Here is a 24,445-nt window from a genome sequence, read left to right as displayed (position 1 = left end):
ACCATTAATTTTGGGTGGAAAAGTAGAATTTAAAAACTTACTTTTTGCAAATAATGTCTACTGTTCCTTCTTACAGATGAGAAAAGATACAGAGAAAGATTGAGCAATTTCTCTTATGTTTATATGACTGTAAAAGAAAGATAGCTTTAGTAAAGAAACTCTGAACCTGAAGAACTCTCCCTTATCTGATCCTTTTTCTTCCCTGCAATCAGCAACAGAGCCAAATGTCTCGAGTTCCTGATGTTAGATTTGAATTGCTCTCTCAATCTTTCCATAACACTGAAACACCACTAATGTAATAACCACTGTTTCTGGAATTTTGTTTTGTATTTTTAATTTTATTGCATATTTTGAATAAAGTGGATTCTCTTGTTAATCAAGGGTTAGTTTTAAAGTCAGTGCCTAAAGCAAAAATCTGGTGTAGTCAAAATTATCATGAACTCCCTTAAATCATGCTTAAAGTTTAATGTATGCTTGCTTCCCTGGTGGCTCAGATGGTAAAGCACCCACCTGCAATGCAGGAGACCTGGGTTGGGAAGATCTTTCAACCCCTGGGTTGGGAAGATCCCCTGGAGGATGGCATGGCAACCCACTCCAGTATTCTTGCCTGAATAATCCCCATGGATTGAGGAGCCTGGCAGCATACAGTCCATGGGGTCACAAAGAGTTGGATGTGACTGAGCGACTAAGCACTCTAAGCACACACACTGTAATATATACTTACACCGAGGACTAAGAGGCACGAGCCAAACTAAAGGAAGGAATGAGACAGCTATACTTAGATACCAGGACATTCGCGTCATTCTTTAAGGTAATTCTCAAGTTCTTACTGAGAATGGGGAAAGGATAGAGACTTCAAAAGTGCCTTTTCTTGCCTACAAGTTGAACTCCATTCTATCTTAAAATTAAGCCATTATAATCTTAACACATACCACGTTTGTCATTGTGCTGAGGATTAAAGGAAAATATGAAAGTTAACGAGGGGTTGATGGCGGAAGTGTAGTAAGTACTTGAAAAATATTTGCTGGTTCTTTAAATCTTGATTGATCAGACACATCTTTGAAAAACCACTAAGAAGAGCATAGCCACCTGCTGCCTGTTACTCACCCTGGGTGACTTTTTCTCCTCGTGGCCCCACTGAACAGCTGTTATTCTCAGATCCTTGGCCACTGGTCTCATCTTCATGGGAATTAGACTCTAAAGCCACTGGTACATTAAATGCATGTGTGACATGACTCCACCCCATTCCTAAAGGTTATCATAAAAGGATCATTTCCTAATGGCACAGAAATAAACTGAAGAGCTAAACATTCACTTGAAGGAGGAGGTGGTAGATCAAGGACCAGGATAATCCATTTGTTGTTGTTGTTTAACTTTGAATTAAAATAGCCAGGTTTTCTCCCAAAGCATTTTCTCAGAAAGATCAAAGTGCCAGGAAAGTATGTATGAATTGCTCTGTGTATCACACTTCACAGAACTATAGCAGTAGAAAGGAGGTAAGTGATTGTTTTTCCTTCATTGCCCAACAAATATATTGACAAAAACCTCCTATATGCTTTAAGAGAGTTTATTCCTTATCCTTAATCCTAAATTAACCCTAATAGGGATAATCTATAAACACAAATACAGTTAAATTTCTTAATTTTAAGAGGAGAAGTATTTCAAGATAATACGTCTGTAATTGTCTGAATTATATGCAAAGCTCGTTTCTCTTATTCCCATGTAGAAAATGATCTGAGTATCATTGTTCTCACTTAAACTACCCCCAGAATAGAACCGAGTGCTTGTGTATTTACTAGATCTGTAAGGAACCTGATATACTGGATCCAGTCTGGAAAGAATCTCTCCGTTGCACACATGGTACAGAATGGGTTATTTCTGGCAAGAACAGTGTGACCTCCACGTAAATGCCTTTGGAATGAATATTTCACATTTAGTTTTTCTTTCCTTCACATCTCCCTTTTTCTTCAAACCTTTTGTGTGACGGTCAAACAGAAGTGTATGAGTAGGTTAGAATAAACAAGGATATAGGCACAAAGATAACATTTTCTCCCTCTGGGTTCTAGCTCTTTTTGATTATTTTATATGGTACCACTCAGTTCTTAAGAAGACAAGGAGGAGACGAATCATCTCTTTTGGCCCAGGCTTGGGAAAGAGTAAGGAGTTGCTTGGGCTGTGCTCTAAGATGCTAATAAATATCTTTCCTTTTTCCCTTGTTAAGCACAGGATCCAAAGCAGGCTGCACCAAATCAAACAGAGATGATATCAAGACTTGGCACATTGTAGTCGTTTAAAAATATCTATGAGATTAATTATGTTGAGCAGGAACCATGAATCATCAGCATAATTCTTATATCATGCTGTTTCACAAAGATGTTTAATACTGTTTACTTCTTGACTAATCTGAAGAGAAATCAACATGAAAACAAACAAAACAAAATGAAGAAACACTTGCAGAACCCTGAACATTTCCTTTCATGAATCCAAAGGCTGGAGAATGAGTTTGGTTAGAACCTATATACAAAATTTAGCTTCTGATCAGAGCACTGAATTCCACTTGATCTGTAGAGATTCAATTTTCCTCTGCATTTAGTTTAAAAAAAAAAAAAAACCAAAGCGTCAGCATCTTTTCTTAAATATCACCCGAGATAACTTCTGGTGGGTCCCAGTTTGGCAAGCTAATTCCTAATTCAGGCCTTGTGCAAGCTTTCAAATGCCATGGAGGCCAGGGGCAACAAGGTGAGGTAATTGTCAGTTTCCCGTATTTGCTGCCTCCTACTGTTGCTCTGGCTTATTCCTTGCTCTTCAAGTTTGTTGCTGCTGGGCGAGGAACTTTACATATTGACCATTTCTTACTTTTTCTGAGATGAGTCCATCTTAGAGGTGTATAAACTAGACCCCAAAGTAGAACATTAGCAAGCTAGTCGATTTATAATTTATGGTTTTCTTTTTATCTAAATTGACCTAGATGGTTTTAGGATGATCTTGAGAATATTAACATTGAATACATCCATTTGTAATGTGTGAAGCACTTATTTTTTTCACTTATTCAACAAATATTTATTGAAATCTATGGCGCATGTACTCTGCTATGAGCGGCAGGTATGAAACTGAGCAAAAGCACTTTGAGGCCATGTTAGAATGGCAAGTGCAGTATTAAACGCACACACAAGGACAAATGATGACTAGCACATAGTGAGTGCCTGGCTGCTCTGTGCACTAGTCATGTATTAACTCATTTAGGTAAAGCAAAGACTCTTGTGAGATACGTATAATTATTATTTCTGTTTTACAGGTTAGAAAGCCAGATGCACAGAGAAGTTAAATAACTGCCCTAGGTCATAGAGCTGACAAATATCTGAGACTAGACTCATGCCCAGGCAGCCTGGCTCCAAAATCCATTATATCCTTTTACAAAAGTGTCATCCTAGCAAATGCTTCTAAGTATTCTCTTAATACCCAGCAATTTCATTTATTTATTTACACTCCAATTCTCCCCTGCAAAGATTCTCTACATTTATCACTGATATTAAAAACTTTCATTACTGAATATTCCCTGAAGTAGATAAGAATTGTTAGACCATTTTAGAAAAGAGTAAACTCAAGTTCAAAATGTAAATTGATTCATCACATAGTCAACCGTTTATTCATTTATTCAATAAACTGTTTTGTACACTAGGTGGCAGACGAAGGTGATTAAGACAATCTATCTCTAAGGAGCACAGAGAAATACTATGGGAATAATAAGAAATAAGCAATTAATGCTGCCTGAAGACCTCTCAGAGGAGGTGATATGGGTGATGGCAAGTCTTCTTTTTTTTTTTGATAGTTTATTTATTTTTTTATAATTGTTGAACTACCTCACTACTTCCTTCTCAGATATGACACAGACTGAACTTGACATTTGTGCTCCTGTGTATTAAAGTAATGAAGCTTTTCTCTTTCAGAATGATCTAATCTCAACTAACTTGGATCAAAACAATCTCTTATGAACAATGTAATATAGTTAGTTCGCCTTGAAGCTCCACATTTTCTAAGATTCTACTGCTTTTAATCATTCAAATAATTGTTTAGCATGTACTTACTACCTGGAAGACACTGTGCAGGGTGTCCTGGTGAACACAAAATTGACGTTTCCTACCCTGAAGGAAGTGTAGTTTAGCAAAGGGAAGTAAATCTATCCAGAAATATCTGTAATACCAGGAAGAATGTATTTACTGCCAATGGAGGAGATCAACAGTCTAAAATTATGCATACATCCATGCCTTAGAACTCGGTTGATAGCAGTGCTGTGAAAGATATTCATGGGTGAATGGCAACAAAACTGAATGTCTCAATTATAAGCCTATTAAATATAGACTGAGTTGTGGGCTTTCATGAAAAATGTTAAGATGTTAAAGGTGTTCCTTGATTTTGATTAACTTTTCTATTTTAGATAGATATTTAATAATCATATGCTAATTGTTGTTTTTCAGTCACCCAGGGGTGTGCAACTCTTTGTGACCCCATGGACTGCAGCACGCCAGGCCTCCCTGACCCTCATAGGGCGCATACGATAGAAACTTCATAGCCTGCTATTCAAGACCTCTTAACCCTTGCCTCTTCTACTCCTTGCCTCTCATTTCTCTCAGCTTATACCCTACACTCTTGGCAAAACAAATTACCTTAGGTTCCCCAAACATGGCACAGTGTTATACTGTGTAGCCTTCCCCAAATCCCTTCACGTCTAGTCTTCCAAATTTAGCTCACCGGTAGCTCCTCTGGAGAAGCCTTGCTTGACACTTTCCCTGGGTCAGGTTAAGGATCTCGTCTATGTTCCCTCTTGCCCTAGGGTTACTCCATCATGGCTTCTCCCACAGCACACAACACTGCTGCTTCCTTGTCTCTCCTCCAAGTGAGGCTGACGGGGTCTTGAAGAAAAGGATTTTATTTCTCACTGCTTTAGCTCAAGTATCCATATACTGCATGACAACACTGGGTTATACAGGGTACATAACATACTGAAGTGAAAGTGAAGTGAAGTCGCTCAGTCGCGTCCGACTCTTTGCAACCCCATGGACTGTAACCTGCCAGGTTCCTCCGTCCATGGGATTTTCCAGGCAAGAATACTGGAGTGGGTTGCCATTTCTAGCTGAATGCAAATGGGGAAGAAGGGAGGGAATAAAAGGAAGTTGCTTTTCTAAGAGAAATGGAAGTTGTTCTGAAAGTGAGAAATCAGAGGTTGCTAAGAATTATGAAACCGAAAGCAATTACACTATTCTTGATGTCTAATGACAATTAGCTTAAGTTCTTGAATTCATTTCTATCACTTCAGCAAATTTCTTCTGAATAATATTTTTTTTATTTTCTACTTGGATACATTTCTTCTTTTAATCTGTACCACACTGGACCATTTTAATTAATTGTTTCTCACATCTGGCCTAAAACATAACTATTTTGAAAAAGGTAGAACAGTGTGTATATAAATTTTTAAAAATTAACCAAACTCAGTGCTTAATTATTTGGCTTCTGTCTGAAACAATAATGCTGCTATAGGCATTACTTTTTGTATTGCTGTAAATATCTTAAAACAGCAACATCATTCTTTAAAAAAGGATATCAACTTTTCAGCAGTGATGGCAGAAGCAGGAGAAGCTGTGAAAATTACTACATTTCAAAGTGTTTCCCGTGTGTTCCTCCAGTCACCCCAACTTTTGCTTCACCTGTGCCTTTAGGCTGATGACCCAAGAACCAGACCATTTGGCTTTGGCCTCAGTCTCCCCTGCTTTCTTTTTCCAATGAAATCATATGCTTGGGAATGGAAAGCATAGGAATGAAACTTTGTGACCCATCAGTCATGTTTTACAGCTTTAGGGTCAATCATCATTGTCATATAAATACAGGCTTATACTATTCCACTCTTGAAAATGCATACTTATCTCTTTCTGGTTCAAACCACATTCCCTAACAATGATAAACAGATTTTGAGTGATCAATACACATTAACCACAGCTTCTTTTGTGAACATGCCAGAAATATAATCTGGCATGTTATTTCATGATAGGTAATCATTAAAGATGAAAATTTGAAGAGATCAAGATGAATTATAATAATAAGTGTTTTGTTTATATTTCATGCCATGTCCTCATAACTCTTAGCAACATCTGGTAACCAGAGAAACTCCTGTCCAACAGCTATCATCCAATGTTGACAATCAACCCATACTTGTATTTGTTGTTGAGTAATTTAGCAAATAGCCTCACCAAATGCAGTAGCTAATTCTAAAATGATAAGGGAGTATCTCTGATTCTTGAGTTACATGACTCGGTCTCCATTTGAATCTGGTTATGAAAAACATCACTAGCACTGGTAAAATTTCAGAATACAAAATTGATACACGTAAATCTGTTGCTTTTCTATACATTAGTGATGAACTATCAGAAAGAGAAAGCAAGAAAACAATCCCATTTAAAACTGTATCAAAAAGAATAAAATATAATACTTAGGAATAAACTTAACCAAGGAGGTGAAAGACTATAATACACAAGACTGAAAACTATGAAAATTGATGAAAGAAACTGAAGATGCTACAAAGAAATGGAAAGACATAATGTCTCCTTAGGTTGGAAGAATTAATATTATTAAGATATCCATACTACCCAAAGTAATCTACAGATTTAATGCAATCAAAGTACTCATTAAATTTTTCATAAAACTAGAACAAATTATCCTAAAATTTATATGAAACCACAAAGACACTGAATTGCCAAAGCAATCTTGAGGGAAAAAAAAAAGAATAAAGCTAGAAATATCATGCTCCCTGACTTTAGATTATATATTACAAAGCTACAGTAATCAAAATAGCATGGTACTAGCATAAAAACAGATAAATAGAACAATGGAACAGAACAGGGAGCCCAGAAATAAACCCACACACCAAGGTCAATTAATCTACAACAATGGAGATAAGAATATACAGTGGATAAAAGATAGTCTCTTCATTAAGTAGTGCTGGGAAAACTAAACAGCTACATGTAAAGGAATGAGATTAGAACATTTCCTCATACCATATACAAAAATAAATCCCAAATGGATTAAAGATGACCTAAAGGTATCACCTGAGACTTTAAAATTCCTGCAAGAGAACACAGGCAGAACACTCTTTGACATAAATCATAGCAACATATCTATATATATTTGTACTGGTCTCCTAAGACAAAGGAAACAAAAGCAAAAGTAAACAAATTGGGGCCTAATTAAGCTTAAAAAGTTTTACACAGCAAAGGAGACCATTGACAAAATAAAAAGAAAACTTACTGAATGAGAGAAAATATTTAGGAATTATATGATTGATAAGAGGTTAATATATAACATGTGTAATCAGCTGATATGTCAATATCAAAAACTGACAATAAATGGGCAAAAGATCTGAATCTACATTTTTTCCAAAGAAGGCATGCAGATGGCCAACAGACACATGAAAGATGCTCAACATCACTAATCATGAGAAATGAAAATCAAAACTACAATGAGATATCACCTCACACCTGTTAGAATGGCCATCATCAAAAAGGTCACAAATAACAAATACTGGTGAGGATATAGAGAAAAGGGAACCCTTGTGCACTGTCGGTGGGAAAGTAAACTAATGCAATCACTACGAAAAACCATATGGAGAGTCTTCAGAAAAACTAAAAACAGAACTGTCATCTGATCTAGCAATCCACTGGGTATATAGTCAAAGAAAATGAAAACATTATTTTGAAAACCCTATGTTCACAGCAGCATTATTTACAATAGCCAAGATATAGAAGCAATCTAAATGTCCATGAACAGCTGAATGAAACAAGAAGACATGGTGTGTAAACACATATTATATACTCAGTCAAAAAAGAATGAAATTCTGCATTTACATCAATGTGGATGGCCCCAGAGAGTACTATCCTTAGTAAAATAAGTCAGTGAAAGATAAATACTCTGTATTATCACTTATATGTGAAATCTAAAATATTAAGCAAAGGAATGTATACAACAAAACAGAAACTCACTCATAGACACAGAGAAAAAAACCAGCGGTTACCAGTGGAGAGACAGAGGGGGAAGCATAGGACAGGATATGAGATTAAGAGATACAAGCTACCATGTATAAAACAGATAAGCAACAAAGATATATTGTATAGCACAGGGAAATAAAGTCATGTTTTGTAATAAGTTTAAATGTAGTATAATCTACAAGCCTTTTGATGAAAGTGAAAGAGGAGAGTGAAAAAGTTGGCTTAAAGCTCAACATTCAGAAAACTAAGATCATGGCATCTGGTCCCATCACTTCATGGCAAATAGATGGGGAAATAGTGGAAACAGTGTCTGACTTTATTTTGGGGGGCTCCAAAATCACTACAGATAGTGATTGCAGCCATGAAATTAAAAGACACTTACTCCTTGGAAGGAAAGTTATGACCAACCTAGACAGCATATTGAAAAGCAGAGACATTACTTTGCCAACAAAGGTCCATCTAGTCAAGGCTATGGTTTTTCCAGTGGTCATGTATGGATGTGAGAGTTGGACTGTGAAGAATGCTGAGCACCGAAGAATTGATGCTTTTCAACTGTGGTGTTGGAGAAGACTCTTGAGAGTCCCTTGGACTGCAAGGAGATCCAACCAGTCCATTCTAAAGGAGATCAGTCCTGGGTGTTCATTGGAAGGAATGATGCTAAAGCTGAAACTCCAGTACGTTGGCCACCTCATGCCAAGAGTTGACCCATTGGAAAAGACTCTGATGCTGGGAGGGATTGGGGGCAGGAGGAGAAGGGGACGACAGAGGTTGAGATGGTTGGATGGCATCATGGACTCGATGGACATGACTTTGAGTAAACTCCGGGAGTTGGTGATGGACAGGGAGGCCTGGTGCGCTGCGATTCATGGGGTTGCAAAGAGGTGGACACAACTGAGCAACTGAACTGAACTGAATCTACAAAAAGATTGAATCATTGTGTTGTATACTTGAAAATAACATAACATTACTATAATAGTGGCTCTGTGGTAGAATCTGCCTGCAATGCAGGAGATGCAGGTTTGATCCCTGGGTTGGGAAGATTCCCTGGAGAAGGGAATGGCAACCTACTCCCATATTCTTGCCTAGGAAATCCCATGGAGGGAGAAGCCTGGTAAGCTACAGTCCATAGACTGGGTTGCAAAAGAGTCGCGCACGACTTAGCAACTAAACAACAAGCATAATTTTTAAAAAGGAAAAAGAAAAGCACCAGTAGCAACACTATTGCTATGGGCCTGTGTGCCAGCATTGCCACCTATTGCTCTTTCCAGGCACAAACCAGCACACCTCAAACCAAAGACCAGAGACATTCTCTAGGTAAGAAACACTCTGGAGCCTTGGGTAATCATTGACCCCTTGCAGGATTAACAGGAAATCAATGTCACTCCTGAAGCTGCAGAGTAAAGGTAATGGGGCACTCTTACTAATGTGGACGATTAGGTGGTGATTATACTTAACTGAATTTCACAAATTGGAGTTACGTTGGCTACAGACTTTTTGCATGTTTTATTCTCTGCTATAGTCCCGGCATTTAGAACAGAGCATGATACACAGTAGCTGGTCAATAAATATTTATTAAATAAATGAATCCCTAAAGAAAAAGGGTAATTGTTCTCATAAATTTGCCACCCTACCTATTTAGCAACTTAAATTTGAAAAGACTTTGTGACTTTTCTCTAGTAAATAAGAACATTCCTGGATATGGATAGAATTGGTAGAGAGAGGGACAGATGACAAGAGGAGGAAAGAAGAGGAAAAGAGGGGGTTTCCTGATGATTGCAACATTATATACCAGATACACATGATAAAAACCTGGATGAAAAAAGAATAAATATGACATGGAAAACTTACTAGGAATAGTCCATTCTACAGATGAGATTATGACATTCATTCCTTTTTAACAAAATTCAAACAACTTAAAGGTTATTTTAAAAATCGTATATTTTGCTTTTTTACTGAGCAAAATACTCAAGTTGTCACATTCACTAATTGATATACTACCTATGGCACTAACATTTTTTCACACTGGTAGTTGACACAGAAGTTAAAGAATATTGGCTTAGCTTTAACAAACTTGGAACAAGAGGTTGCTTGCTAAAAAATGATTTCACTTATCAAGCATGAAACTGGTTCTCGAGGTAAAGTGAAAAGTGAAAGTCAAAGTTGCTCAGTCCTGACTCTTTGCAACCCCAAGGACTAAACAGTCCATGGAATTCTCCAGGCCAGAATACTAGAGTGGGTAGCTGTTCCCTTCTCCAGGGGATCTTCCCAACCCAGGGATTGAACCCAGGTCTCCCGCATTGCAGCTGGATTCTTTACCAGCTGAGCCACCCAAGTTTCTTCTTCTTCTTCTTCTTTTTTTTTTTTTTTAAGCCCTGATGTCCTGTTTTTTTCACAGTGCCAATACCCAGATTTGCATATGAGGGGCAAATCCCCACTGCTTCTATCCATCTTACTGTGTGTAAGTAAGATGGATACTTACTCTGACTCTGGCCCCTCTTTACCTGGGCTATTCTCAGTGCTGGATTTGCAACCTCCAGGGTTGAGGAAATGTCCTCCCCTGAGACAAAGAGCAGGGTTGCTTACTGTTTGTTACAAAACAGCTAATTCCCCAAGTTTAGGATTCTTCCCTGCAGTGATGCCCTCATTCAGAGGGCCCCATCTGCATTGCCTCTGGAGGAGAAACAGGGATTTGGGGAACTGATGTGACCTCTGACACTCTGGTTACTGCTTTGGCTTTGAGTAGTGAAGTCTTTCAAAACTGATTCAGAAGTCACGAGTCTTCTGTGAGCATCCATGAACTGTGGCAAGCAAAGATGTTAGTTAGAAAGTTGTGTAAAAAGCCTCAGACTCCTCCCGGCTGTTGGCAGCATGGCTTCATTAAGGATGTAGACAACCACAATCAAAAAACCCTGGCCCACTCAAGGCACAATGAAGTGAATTTTCAGAAGGAAAGCTCAATGCTTCAGAGATAAATTGATGATGTAAAATGAAAATATAACTGTAATAGTGAAAACAAAACTTTCAGACTAGAAAAAAAAATTTTAAGGGATTTAAAAATTATAATAATGTCTTAAATCCAGTGCTTTATTGTAACTAGGATTATTTATGAGTGCTATGCCCAAAAATAGGGTAAAGTAGTAAGAGTTTTATAGAATTTGGAGGCTCGACAATATAAATCAGAAAGAAAAATACCATTTACGAGTCTCGAGTTTCTTTCTTTAATTTAAATGGATTTACTCACTATATTATTTCATCTTAGAAGCTGGGGCCTACCACATGCCTGTGCTCAGTGGTGTCTGAATCTTTGTGACCCTACAGCCAGGCTCCTCTGTCCAGGGATTTTCCAGGCAAGAATACTGTAGTGGGTTGCTGTTTCCTACTCCAGGGTATCTTCCCAACCCAGGGATCGAACCCACGTCTCTTTTGCCTCCTACATTGGCAGGTGGATTATTTATCACTGTGCCACCTGGGAAGCTCATGCATTATTTAACCATTTGTTGCTTATTAATAATATGGTAAATAATTCATTTCAAGAATCATGATTTAAACGTCCACTTTCTAAATTCCAGCTTCTATTTTTGCTAAGGTAAAAATTTCCATCATCTTTCAAACTGAATCCTTAGATTTGGAGTTGGAAATTATTTTCCTGATGCTTTGAGAAGGGAGAAGGAATTCTACACCTAAGCACCACTTGGCCATAGAGAATTCCATAGTATGGGTAAACTTGGTATGGATAAGTCCCGATTGAACTAATTATAACTTGAACGCTGTGGCATTCAAATGATGAAATGGGATCTAGAAGTCAAGTCTTTGGGGTTAAGAAATAGGATTTGTTAGGATTCGACCTGAATTACTGTATAAGCTTGAGAAAGTAACCACTCTATTCTTCAATTATTTAAAAATTACTATTGCAAAAGATATCATTCCTTCTTATTCAAGACCCAGGAATAAGGTAAGATGAAAAATTTCCTTGTCAAGTTACCAGATAATGAGAGCAGAGAAAGCAAGAGTAAGAGAGTGAGAATGAGACAGAGAGAAACTCTACTTTTTGCAGGACTATAAAGTGTAGGGCCTGTGCTGAAACTTCATCTCACTGTAACCCAATGTTCTATAATTCTTTTCCTTAGAAACAGCATTAATTAAATGGCAGATGACCAACTCATTTTGTAGAATAAGAGTATAATTTGTAGAATAAGAAATTTAAAAATCTTTTATTCAAAAATAGGACTGTTGCAAAGAAGTTAAACCAGCACTTATCATTTACTTAGCTCAACAGCTCCAGAAAATATGTCTGTTTCTTCTCTTAAAACAAAGAAATCCAAAGCAACAAATAATTTGACAAATATTTCTTTAACATGTTGTCCCTACCATAATCCTAGCACCTCTATTTTGGAACTTTACTATGCATGCTTTCTATGTTTCCTACTAGTAAACAAACTTAAAATTAAGTAACAATTTTCATATCTACCAGGACATTGTATTCAGTTTGTTGATGTCATGCCCTTAAATCACAATATATCTAGCTTTTGGGGTTCCCCATTCATTTCCTGCCATACTGACCAGTTTTAAAAACAACAGTGAAATTTAAGCTTTAATTCCAATAAGGCAATTTGAAGGTATATGTTCATTGAGAAAGGCAGAGAATTTTTCAAAAAATATTGCCATCTTCAGATACTTAAGTGACATGAGCACATGAACATTACCACTCAGAGCCACCAGGTACAATCAATTTTAAAAGACTCAAACAAGAGAAATAATATTTCTTCCACTCAAAAAGGCCTGGAAAGAATCTAAGACAATATTTTCCTTTGGCTGATTTGCAAAGGAACAGAGGATAAATTAGGACTTTGGGATTAACATATACACACTATTATATATAAAACAGATAACCAATAAGGACCTACTGTATAACACAGGTAATTATACTCAGTATTTTTTAATAACCTCTAAGGGAAAATAATCTGAAAAAAAAGATATATATGTATGTATAACTGAATCACTTTGCTGTACAACTGAAAGTAACACAGCAGTGTAAATCAACTATACTCCAATCTAAGACAAACCAAGGCAGGGCAGTCAAGCAGAACTCTATGATTTGCATGCCAAAAGCCTGCAATATTTGTGTATCATTGCGTAATAAATGAAAGAGGATTTTAAAAATGGGAAGACTTTCTTGTTAAAAGTTTCAGGGTTTTATTTTTTTAAAACTTGCTATATTTTATAATTCCCTTCCTCCAGGAGAAACACTGTCATGTTGGCACACAGGTGTCTACTTCAAACAGACCAATGAGAGCACGAAGATAAAATTCTCCCTGATCTTTTTAAGTGACGCTTTACGTGTCAAAGCACAGAGTCTCTTAGTTTTAGTTACGGAGGGGAATATATTTTAAAAGCTCCTTTTTGCTGCTGTCACCTCTGAAACTCTATGTGGACCCGAGACTTCTGTGATGTGCGCCAGCCTGCTGACGTAATAGATCTCATACTGGTTTGCTCGGATGACCTGAAACGACCAACTTCACCTCACACTCACCTTGTTTGCACTGTTAAAAAACTCATTTGCCTTTTTTAACCAGCTTTTCCTTTCCTCCATGAGCTGACCAAACTCCTCTTGAAGCTGATTCAGTTTCTGGTTAGAGAGCTGTAAGTGTTCGCTCTGCACATGCTCCTTGGAGAGGAGAAGCCCCAGCGCCTCATTCTTCAGCGTCTCGACCACAGCATTCCATTCCTGTTAAGAGAGCACTCTTCAGTTGCTTTCACACATAAAATAAACGGCAATCTTGGGTAAGGCCCAGAGGACAGCGGGATGTGTTGAATGTATAAGAAACTTGTCATTATTTTCAGATCATAAAGCAGTAAATGCTGCATTCTAGGTTTGAGTACCACAACATGGTAGGTTAAAAAGAGACACAGAAAAGAAGCTTAAAAAAAAAGAGGGTTGATAGTAGAAAGGGGCAGGTCAACTGAGATGTGTGAGTGATGGAGGGTCTGCTGCTGCTGCTACTAAGTCACTTCAGTCGTGTCCGACTCTGTGTGACCCCATAGACGGCAGCCCACCAGGCTCCGCCGTCCCTGGGATTCTCTAGGCAAGAACACTGGAGTGGGTTGCCATTTCCTTCTCCAATGCATTAAAGTGGAAAGTGAAAGTGAAGTCGCTCAGTCGCGACCGACTCTCCACGACCCCATGGACTGCAGCCCACCAGGCTCCTCCGCCCATGGGATTTTCCAGGCAAGAGTACTGGAGTGGGGTGCCATCGCCTTCTACGTGATGGAGGGTCTAGTTGCCCTGAATTCAGGTCACCTGCCATTTCCCTTAACACTATCTGAAAATATACCCAAAATATGGTCATTTTTTGGTATACCAGCATTTTTCAATCTCTAACTCATTTTTACCTTTTATTCACTTGAGTAGTATAAGGACCTCTCTCTCCCACAGTTCAGTCTCCTTGGCAATGTAGGCGAATATGCACAAGAAAGGAAGGGAAGGCTCATAATTTATGGCTATTGTTTGTGCATCTGCCTATACTTAGAACTGAAATCAAGATCTGTTCTTTTCCACAAAGTTAATAGCTGTTATTGTGCAGTACTCTCTCCTTCCCGACCCTGGCTTCACCTCTCAATGTTTCATGATCAATGATTTATAAACATTTCAAAAAGCGAAAAGAGGCAGTTTTCTACTTTCTACTGCATGAGGGTGAAAAACACTAAAGGTAAAACAGTAAACAGAGAAGAAAGAAAATAAAGAGTTGAAGTACACCAAAATATTAACATTCAATCTATTAGAAGGGAAATTCAAATTTCTTGCAAAAGAACTGAAGCCATATCTAGTTTCATAGAATAATGCTTATCTCCAACATAGGAGTCTTGTCAGTGAATTTTCTGGTACCCATGTCAGCTGAGACTGAGCTGTAAGCATAGGCTGTTTGCTAAGGCATCAAAAATTAGCATTGAATTTTAAAAACCACAGTTTGACTCTATCCTGGCTAGCTCCGCAGTGCAAAATGTCCTGTTAATAAATTACACTTGTTATATTATATTGTATAAAACATAATTTTAGTGCAATTTACCACTATTATTTTCATTCATTTCACATGACAGCAAAATACTGTGTACCTGGGACCATGCTAGGAATATAAAGAAAAATTAAAATGTAGTTCTTTCCTTTAACAATACATAAACTTCTGTTTTATGTGATATTACATATACTTAACATTATTAAATATATGCTGGTTCTACAAACACACAAATATACATAGACAAAATTGTAGTATTTCAAATCACAGTTGGTAGAAGTTGGAAATAGAAATTGTGCATATTATTTTATGGACTCCATATAACCTCTTCTAATAACAGTGCAAGAGAAAAATATTTTGATTAATGGATGCAAGAATAAGTACTGCAAATTAACAGAATGGCAATTTTTTGACTACCAATTATAAGGTATGGTTTGTAATATTAACCTTCACAAACTTAGGTTACACACTATTATTTTCCTAGTATTTAAACAGGCTCAAAGGAGTATGTTATTCAAGGTTATGTATCCAATAAGTGGTAGAACTAGGACTATTCATAGGTCTGCATACGATGCTACATTCCAGGGAATTGAGGGGAAGGAGACTTCAGAATCTCCAAATTTCTCAGTGAGTACAAAAGGACCACTCTTAGGCATGAAGATGGGCTACATGAGTTCTCAAAACTCTCCTTCTTTTAAGAGCTATCTGTCCCCACTTAAGGACTGCTAATATGTGCCATGACATTATTTTGTAAAGCACTGTAAATATCCCTACCACTTAAAAACAATGATCTTAACCTTACTGGGAAAAGCAAATATTTCTAAAGCAGTTAGCATAATTTTTGATCACATAATAGGCACTCACTAAATATTGGTCCCACGTTTTTGCCCATCAATTTTACCATGGTTCATTAATGCCCTAAAATTTTTCATTATTTATGGGAATTCCTGTTTCCTAGTTCCAATATAACAATAGTAGAGGCTTTCTCCAAATGTTATTGGTCAGTGTTGTGTATTGGTCAATAACATGAGGTAAACAAAATAAAGCACATTTCTTTACTGTAACACTTCTCGGTACTTTTACAATGTTAACTTGCATTGACCATCAACAGAAAATTGGATTCAAGATTTACTGAGCATGGCCCCACCATCAGAACAAGACCCAGGTTCCCCCTCAGTCAGTTTCTCCTATCAGGAAGCTTCCATAAGCCTCTTATCCTTCTCCATCCGAGGGCAGCCAGAATGAAAACCACAATCACAGAAAACTAACCAATCTGATCACAAGGACAACAGCCTTGTCTAACTCAATGAAACTATGAGCCATGCCATGTAGGGCCACCCAAGATGGATGGGCCACGGTGGAGAGTTCTAACAAAATGTGGTCCACTGGAGAAGGGAATGGCTTAACCATTTCAGTAGTCTTGCCTTGAGAACCCCATGAACAACAATGAAGAGGCAAAAAGATAGGACACTGAAAGATGAACTCCCCAGGTCGGTAGGTGCCCAATATGCTACTGGAGATCAGTGGAGAAGTAACTTCAGAAAGAAGGTAGAGACAGAGTCAAAGCAAAAACAAAAACCAGTTGTGGATGCGACTGGTGATGGAAGTAAAATCCAATGCTGTAAAGAGCAATACTGCATAGGAACTTAGAATGTTAGGTCCCTGAATTAAGGCAAATTGGAAGTGGTCAAAGAGGAGATGGCAAGAGTGAACACCGACATTTTAGGAATCAGCAAACTAAAATGGACTGGAATGGGTGAATTTAACTCAGATGACCATTATATCTACTACTGCGGGCAAGAATCTCTTACAAGAAATGGAGTAGCCATCATAGTCAACAAAAGAGTCTGAAATGCAGTACTTGGTTGCAATCTCAAAAACGACAGAATGATCTCTGTTCATTTCCAAGGCAAACCATTCAATATCACAGTAATTCAAGTCTGTGCCCTGACCAGTAATGATGAAGAAGCTGAAGTTGAACGGTTCTATGAAGACCTACAAGACCTTCTAGAACTAACACCCAAAAAAGATGTCCTTTTCATTATAGGGGACTGGAATGCAAAAGTAGGAAGTCAAGAAACACCTGGAGTAACAGGCAAATTTGGCCTTGGAGTACAGAATGAAGCAGGTCAAAGGCTAATAGAGTTTTGCCAAGAGAACGCACTGGTCATAGCAAAGACCCTCTTTCACCAACATAAGAGAAGACTCTACACATGGACATCACCAGATGGTCAACACCAAAATCAGACTGATTATATTCTTTGCAGCCAAAGAAGGAGAAGCTCTATATAATCAGCAAAAACAAGACTGGGAGCTGACTGTGGCTCAGATCATGAACTCCTTATTGGCAAATTCATACTTAAACTGAAGAAAGTAGGGAAAACCACTAGACCACTCAGGTATGACCTAAATCAAATCCCTTACAATTATACAGTAAAGGTTAGTCACTCAGTCGTGCCCAACTCTTTGTGACCCCATGGACTTCAGCCCTCCAGGCTCCTCTGTCCTTGGGATTTTCCAGGCAAGAATGCTGGAGTGGGTTGCCATTTCCTTCTCCAGGGGATCCTCCTTACCCAGGGATTGAACACAGGTCTCCTGCACTGCAGGCAGATTCTTTACCGACTGAGCTACAAGGGAAGCGATTATACAGTGGTAGTGACAAATAGATTCAAGGAATTAGATTTGATAGGCAGTGTCTGGAGAATTATGGACAGAGGTTTGTGACAATGTGCAGGAGGCAGGGATCAAGACCATCCCCAAAAAAAAGAAATGCAAAAAAGCAAAATGGCTGTCTGAGGAGGCCTTATAAATAGTTGTGAAAAGAAGAGAAGTGAAAAGCAAAGGAGAAAAGGAAAGATATACCCATTTGAATTTAGAGTTTCAAAGAATAGCAAGGAGAGAAAAGAAAGCCTTCCTCAGTGATCAATGCAAAGAAATAGAGGAAAACAATACAATGGGAAAGACTAGAGATCTCTTCAAGAAAATTAGGGATACCAAGGGAACACTTAATGCAAAGATTGGCTCAATGAAGGACAGAAATGGTATGGACTTAACAGAAGCGGAATATTAAGAAGAAGTGGCAAGAAGAAGAACTATGCAAAAAAGATGTTCCTGACCCAGATAATCACGATGGTATGATCACTCACCTAGAGCCAAACATTCTGGAATGTGAAGTCAAGTGGGCCTTAGGAAGTATCACTATGAACAAAGATAGTGGAGGTGATGAAATTCCAGTTGAGTTATTTCAAATCCTAAAAGATGATGCTGTGAAAGTGCTGCACTCAATATGCCAGCAAATTTGGAAAACTCAGCCATGGACACAAGACTGGAAAAGGTCAGCTTTCATTCCAATCCCTAAGAAATGCAGTGCCAAAGAATGTTCAAACTACCACACAATTGTACTCATCTCACACACTAGCAAAGTAATGCTCAAAATTCTCCAAGCCAGGCTTCAACATGTGAACCGTGAACTTCCAGATGTTTAAGCTGGATTTAGAAAAGGCAGAGGAACCAGGGATCAAATTGCCAACATCTGTTGGATCATCGAAAAAGCAAGAGAGTTCCAGAAAAACATCTACTTCTGCTTTATTGACTATGCCAAAGCCTTTGACTGTGTGGATCACAAGAAACTGTGGAAAATTCTGAAAGAGATGGGAATATCAGACCACCTGACCTGCCTCTTGAGAAACCTGTATGCAGGTCAGGAAGCAACAGTTAGAACTGGACACGGAACAACAGATTGGTTCCAAATAGGAAAAGGAGTACATCAAGGCTGTATATTGTCACCTTGCTTATTTAAATTACATGTAGAGTACATCATGAAAAATGCTGGACTGGATGAAGAACAAGCTGGAATCAAGATTGCCGGGAGAAATATCAATAACCTCAGATACGCAGATGATACCACCCTTATGGAAGAAAGTGAAGAAGAACTAAAGAGCCTCTAGATGAAAGTGAAAGAGAAGAGTGCAAAGTTGGCTTAAAGCTCAACATTCAGAAAACTAAGATCATGGCATCTGGTTTTATCACTTCATGGGAAATAGATGGGGAAACAATGGGAACCGTGAAAGATTTTATTTTTGGGGGCTCCAAAATCACTGCAGATGTTGACTGCAGCCATGAAATTAAAAGATGTTTGCTCCTTGGAAGAAAAGTTATGACCAACCTAGAGAGTATATTAAAAAACAGAGACATTACTTTTCCAACAAAGGTCCATCTAGTCAAAGCTATGGTTTTTCCAGTAGCCATGTATGGATGTGAGAGTTGGACCATAAAGAAAGCTGAGCACTGAAGAATCGATGGTTTTGAACTGTGGTATTGGAGAAGACTCTTGAGAGTCCCTTGGATGGCAAGGAGATTCAACCAGTCCATCTTAGAGGAAATCAGTCCATATTCATTGGAAGGACTGATGCTGAAGCTGAAGCTCCAATACTTGGGCTATCTGATGCGAAGAACTGACTCACTGGAAAAGACCCTGTTGCTGAGAAAGATTGAGGGCGGGAGGAGAAGGGGATGACAGAGGATGAGATGGTTGGATGGCATCATTGACTCAATGGACATGAGTTTGAGTAAGCTCTGGGAGTTGGTGATGGACAGGGAAGCCTGGCATGCTGCAGTTCATGGGGTTGCAAACAGTCAGACTCGACTGAGCAACTGAACTGAACTGAATGTGCCTTGAGGGTCCTGGAGTAAAATGTGGTGTGAAACACTTTCAGTGGTCGATGCTCCAGTTGGAACAATATTGAGAAACACTGTAGTTGTGGCTAAAAGCAGCTGAACCAGCTTTGGGTTCACTTGCTTTCATAAATCTTTGTTTCCTTTTTTGTTTTGTCCTAATTCCTCCTGCTACTAAACAATCCCATTTCCTATCTTTGGACCCATTCTTTCATTTTCTGTCTGTTTTAAGATCTATGGGACATTCATCCTCAATGAACTCAAGTAAGAAATTCTTAATATATGAAGATATAATTCTTTCAAAAAATTGGCATTGACCAAAATCTCCTGTCCTCATTAGAGAAGGACCACTTAACAAATATGGAGAAGCTGATGGAGGCCCAGAGAACAAGAGGGAAGGAAAGTGAAGAGGAGGTTAGGATATGGAGAGGTAGGTTATATCCATTACATGCTCAGCCTGGTGTTGGTATCTTAACTGTCCACAAGAGAGTAGGCTTGATTCTTCTTGCTGTATGCTAATACTGTGCTAAATGCTTTACATTCTGTATCTGTGTAATCTCTGCCATACCCCAACAAGGTAGAAACTATTACCACCACCATTTTACAGATGGAGTAACTGAGTCTCAGAAGGATTAGGAACTTGCTTGAGGTCAACACTAGTAAGTAAAAGAAAGAAAGAAAGTCCCTCAGTCATGTCTGACTTTTTGTGACTCCATGGACTATACAGTGCTTGGAATTCTCCAGGCCAGAATAGTGGAGTGGGTAGGCTTTCCCTTCTCCAGGGCATCTTCCCAACCCAGGGATTGAACCCAGGTCTCCTGCATTGCAGGCAGATTGTTTACCAGCTGAGCCACAAGGGAAGCCCAGTAAGTGAAAGAGCCAGGACTTAAATTCAGCTAGCTTGACTCTAGAACCTGCTTTCTCAACCAGTATCCAGGCTTCAGCTCTGCAGAAAGGTGACAAACAGTTCTTTAGACACCACAAAAAGATGAAATACATTAACGTAGAATTTCAGAGGTGAAACCATAAGGTCTGGATAAGGCCTTGAAACTGATAACAGTCCTTATATGACCCTGGGATCTTCTGATTTGCAATCAGAAGGCTTATTATTTCTAAATAAATAAATATATAACTGAAAATTTACAGTCAAACTCAAGCTATATTTTGCTTAGCAACTGAACCAAAATAATAAAGCTCTTCTCTATGAATAAGAAGAGAAATACCTGTTCTCTAACAGAGTTCATAAATCTGCCTTTAGTATAAATTTTGCAAACAACATTAAAGAGAGACTTCTGGAGCACAGCCAAGTCTTTGCAAACCCACTTTAACTTTGTGCTTCATAATGTGCGGCTCTGACCTTCCAAGGAAACTGTAAAGGACCATTTTGTGCCTTCTATCTTTTCTTATTCTCTATCCCAAGTCTTCTTAATTACATTTTCACATGAACTCTATAGCAGTAAATGAAGCCAGGTTCACTCAATATTTCTATTCAGTCTTCTCAGAAAATTGGTTCTGTTTTCTTTGGGCAATCTATAAGCAGTTTCTTATGTGCTTCCATACCATTCTGGTAATGTATTTCCCCAGCCATTTTTCTTCTTATTTTTTTTTTTTTTAAGACAAAACTTTCCTGAGTCATCCAAGTCCATCACACTATTTTAAAACTTAGTTATCCCTGTTTGTTTAGGCTGGAGGAGCCCAGGGGAGAATACCGTTGTCCGTTTTCTCTAAGCCAGTGCTGCCTGCCTGATAAGTGTTAAACTTCTGACTGGGTTTCAGTCACTTTGCAATAAAATATTTCCAGTACTTGTCCCCACCAGCAGAAAGTCAAAGCCTGCCATTTCCTTGGCTTTTCAGTTTGACAGATGGACGTGCATATCTGTGTGGCACTCTGTGTTCCTGGGTTCAGGGTGTCTCCACAGGTCATTCCATTATTTTCCTTTTTCACTCACAGTAGTAACCCTTTTAAACTGTGCCTTTCAGTATTCCATTTGCTGAGGAAATTGAGCTTCTCCTGGATCTCTTGATTGAAAGGGTACTTTTAAGAGGATTAGTGCTGATAGATAAGAAAGGAAAAATGATTTCTTCTCCCCCCCCTCTTTTAACAGTCCCAGGTTAGCTTTCCAAATAAAATTATGGATTTGTATAAAAACTATCCAGCCAATTTTAAAAGTAAAACATTAGCCACTCCAATGGAACAGAAACAATATACTCACAATATGTTTAGTAAACTATTATTCACATGAAAGCTTTCCTGATGAAGTGGATGGGGTGAGTGTAAATGACCCAACACCATGTGGTAAAATATTTTCATAAATTTGGCTTCAGAATGTAACTTTTAAGTGGGAGAAGAGGAACAAGAAACAACAGGGAGCATATCTGTAAACGACTAAGAAACTATCAGTTGTGGAGACGACTGGCCCACATCACACACGTCTGGCAGAAGCATGTGTCCAGCTCACGAGTGGCTCCCGCAGCAGGGCCACCTCGGAGGACATCTCATTAGATACAGCTCATTTCTCATTCAGTCTCTAAGTCTGCAGTCCCATTTGGTTCAGCATCGACTGACATCAAATCACAGAATTTTACATGATTGCATTAACAGATGGTACAAACAAAATAAACCTGGCAATTTTAATCAGAGAATATTTGAAAGTCTGTTTTGAGCAGGAAATTTTTTCGGAAGAAATGTTTATGTTTTTGGAGAGCGGCAGTGAGCCCTTGAAAAGCTGAAAGTCTCTGATTGTACTGAGCTGGATTGCAAACAGGGTGACGGTTTCTTCTCATGCCCCCTTCCTGGGCATCTGTAGCTGGCCTATACAAAAGCAAGGGTCATCTTGCTCTTGGATGAGTACCGAGTTCAGTGTCCACAGACCATCTGAACTCTGACCTCACTGTGGTACATTTCAGCAAAGACACAGACAGACTGCAAACAGGGGAAAGCTGCGTTTTTGTGTATCACCTAGAGATAAAAAGAAGTACGGTGTTTCACCTCCCAGCTGAAAGGCAGAAATCATAGCTATTGATTCAAGGAGAGACTGCAGGTAAGAGAGGAGAAATGAAAATACACTTTTTATTCCAAACTTTGTAAGTGGTCTCCAGCAGAGCATTTTGCTTTCCTGAGCCTTACTTCCCTGCCGTGCAAAAACAGCCGCCACCATTTCATACATGTTTCTGCTTCTCTAGTGAATCATCTATAAATTCAATGAATTCAATGGTGAATTGGCTGTGCTTCAAATTCCTGGATTTCAGGTCTTATTAAATTTTGAGTTTTTAGCTATATTTACCATAATTACCTTACCAGGATTAGGACTGACAGTCTACAGCAGAAATGACAGATGTCATCAAAGTCATCTTTGAATAATAGTTCCTGCTTTCTTTTTTCTCAGTCCATTCAAATATTTCAAAAGATGCAAGGAAGAAAAACCCAAAAACATTGCTTGGAAGTTTCTTGTCGCCTTTACTCTGTTCAGTGCTTGGCCACCAAGTGGAGCCTGTGGTTCAGCTACACAGATAAGGGTGCTTGTTGCTAAGACTGAAGCAAAAGGATGTGTGGCAGAATAAATTTTCTAAATCAAATAAAATCAAAACAAATTACACTCATAAGCAAAATCTTCAAAATAACATTTGGAGCAGAAAGACATTTATTTCTTCTTCCTTGGTTCAACACAGTTTTTAGATAAAAATTTAATTACACGGGAAGTCAGGAAGAAATTGTCCCAAGATTTGTGTTGTCTGAGAATCATTATTTTTTCTTTAGTGTCTTGTCCTTGTTTTTCTTAGATTTTTGTTCCTCTTAATCACATTTTCTTCAAGTTGATTAAGTAAGGAGCAGAGCTAGATTGGGGGGTATTGATATTTCCATTTTTAAAATCAAAATTAATAAAGTCTAGCTGGCCAAATTGTTTTCATCTAACACAATTTGCCTACAATCAGAGTGTGCCACTGGCTGACGAGGTGATCTCAGTTTATATTAATGTCTTCAAAAGACTTACTTTTTAATTTTCTAGGGAATCTGTTGGAGATATCTTCAGGATCTCAACACACAATTCAACTACGGGGAGCATTATTGGCGAACATCAAATTATTCTGATGTTCTCTTCTTATGAAGATATTCCTAAATCGGATAGATTACGTTGGGAAGGGGGAATCCATATATTTTACCCACAAGGAACATCACATTTAGACTAGAAAGAACAATGGCTCTTAGTTGCTATGAACAAGATCAATATAAGAAAACCAATTACATTCCTATATAGCAATAATAGACAATTATCTTTTCTAATAGAGATGCCATTTATAAAAGCAATAAAAATTACGAGGCAGTCATTTGTTCAGATATGTATTTGGCAGGCCTATTCTCTGCCAAGAATTCTTCTAAATACTCCATCCAGGCCAGTGAATTAAGTAGTGGGGTAAGAGGGGAGCGCCAATGTTTGTGACGGTGGCGGTGTAACGTGTTTTATTTTGTTTATGACCCAAAACCTTGATAAATCAGTGCCTTGTCTAGTCAGTCTGAAGACGATCACACTGTGGAATAAAGACACACAGAGCAGGTTAGGGCACTGACAGGTGCTATGAAGAGCAGGAGCTGTGTGCAGTGTTAAGTACGGTGGTCAGGGCAGGCCTTTTCAAGTAGTGAGACTGAGCAAAGGCAGGCAGGAAGTGAGGGGATGAGCCAAGGGAGCCTCTGGAGAAACAATTTTCCAGGTGGAGGCCACCGCTGGAGGC

General features: G+C 38.5%; 1 protein-coding gene across 4 annotated transcripts in view; it reads right to left on the bottom strand.

Annotated features, from left to right (window-relative positions):
- The window catches only part of CCDC141 (coiled-coil domain containing 141), a 225,856-nt gene that overhangs the window by 81,942 nt on the left and 119,469 nt on the right, over positions 1-24,445 (bottom strand). For all 4 annotated transcript variants that reach the window (XM_070802931.1, XM_019970003.2, XM_019970011.2 and 1 more), the window contains one exon: positions 13,564-13,758. In XM_070802931.1, coding sequence (XP_070659032.1) covers positions 13,564-13,758 — 195 coding nt within the window. The remainder of the gene's footprint in view (positions 1-13,563; positions 13,759-24,445) is intronic.

Source organism: Bos indicus, chromosome 2 (assembly GCF_029378745.1).
Source record: "Bos indicus isolate NIAB-ARS_2022 breed Sahiwal x Tharparkar chromosome 2, NIAB-ARS_B.indTharparkar_mat_pri_1.0, whole genome shotgun sequence".
NCBI classification, from domain to species: Eukaryota; Metazoa; Chordata; class Mammalia; order Artiodactyla; family Bovidae; genus Bos; species Bos indicus.
Note: the sequence above shows the minus strand (reverse complement) of the source record. Positions and strands in the feature narration are given on the sequence as shown.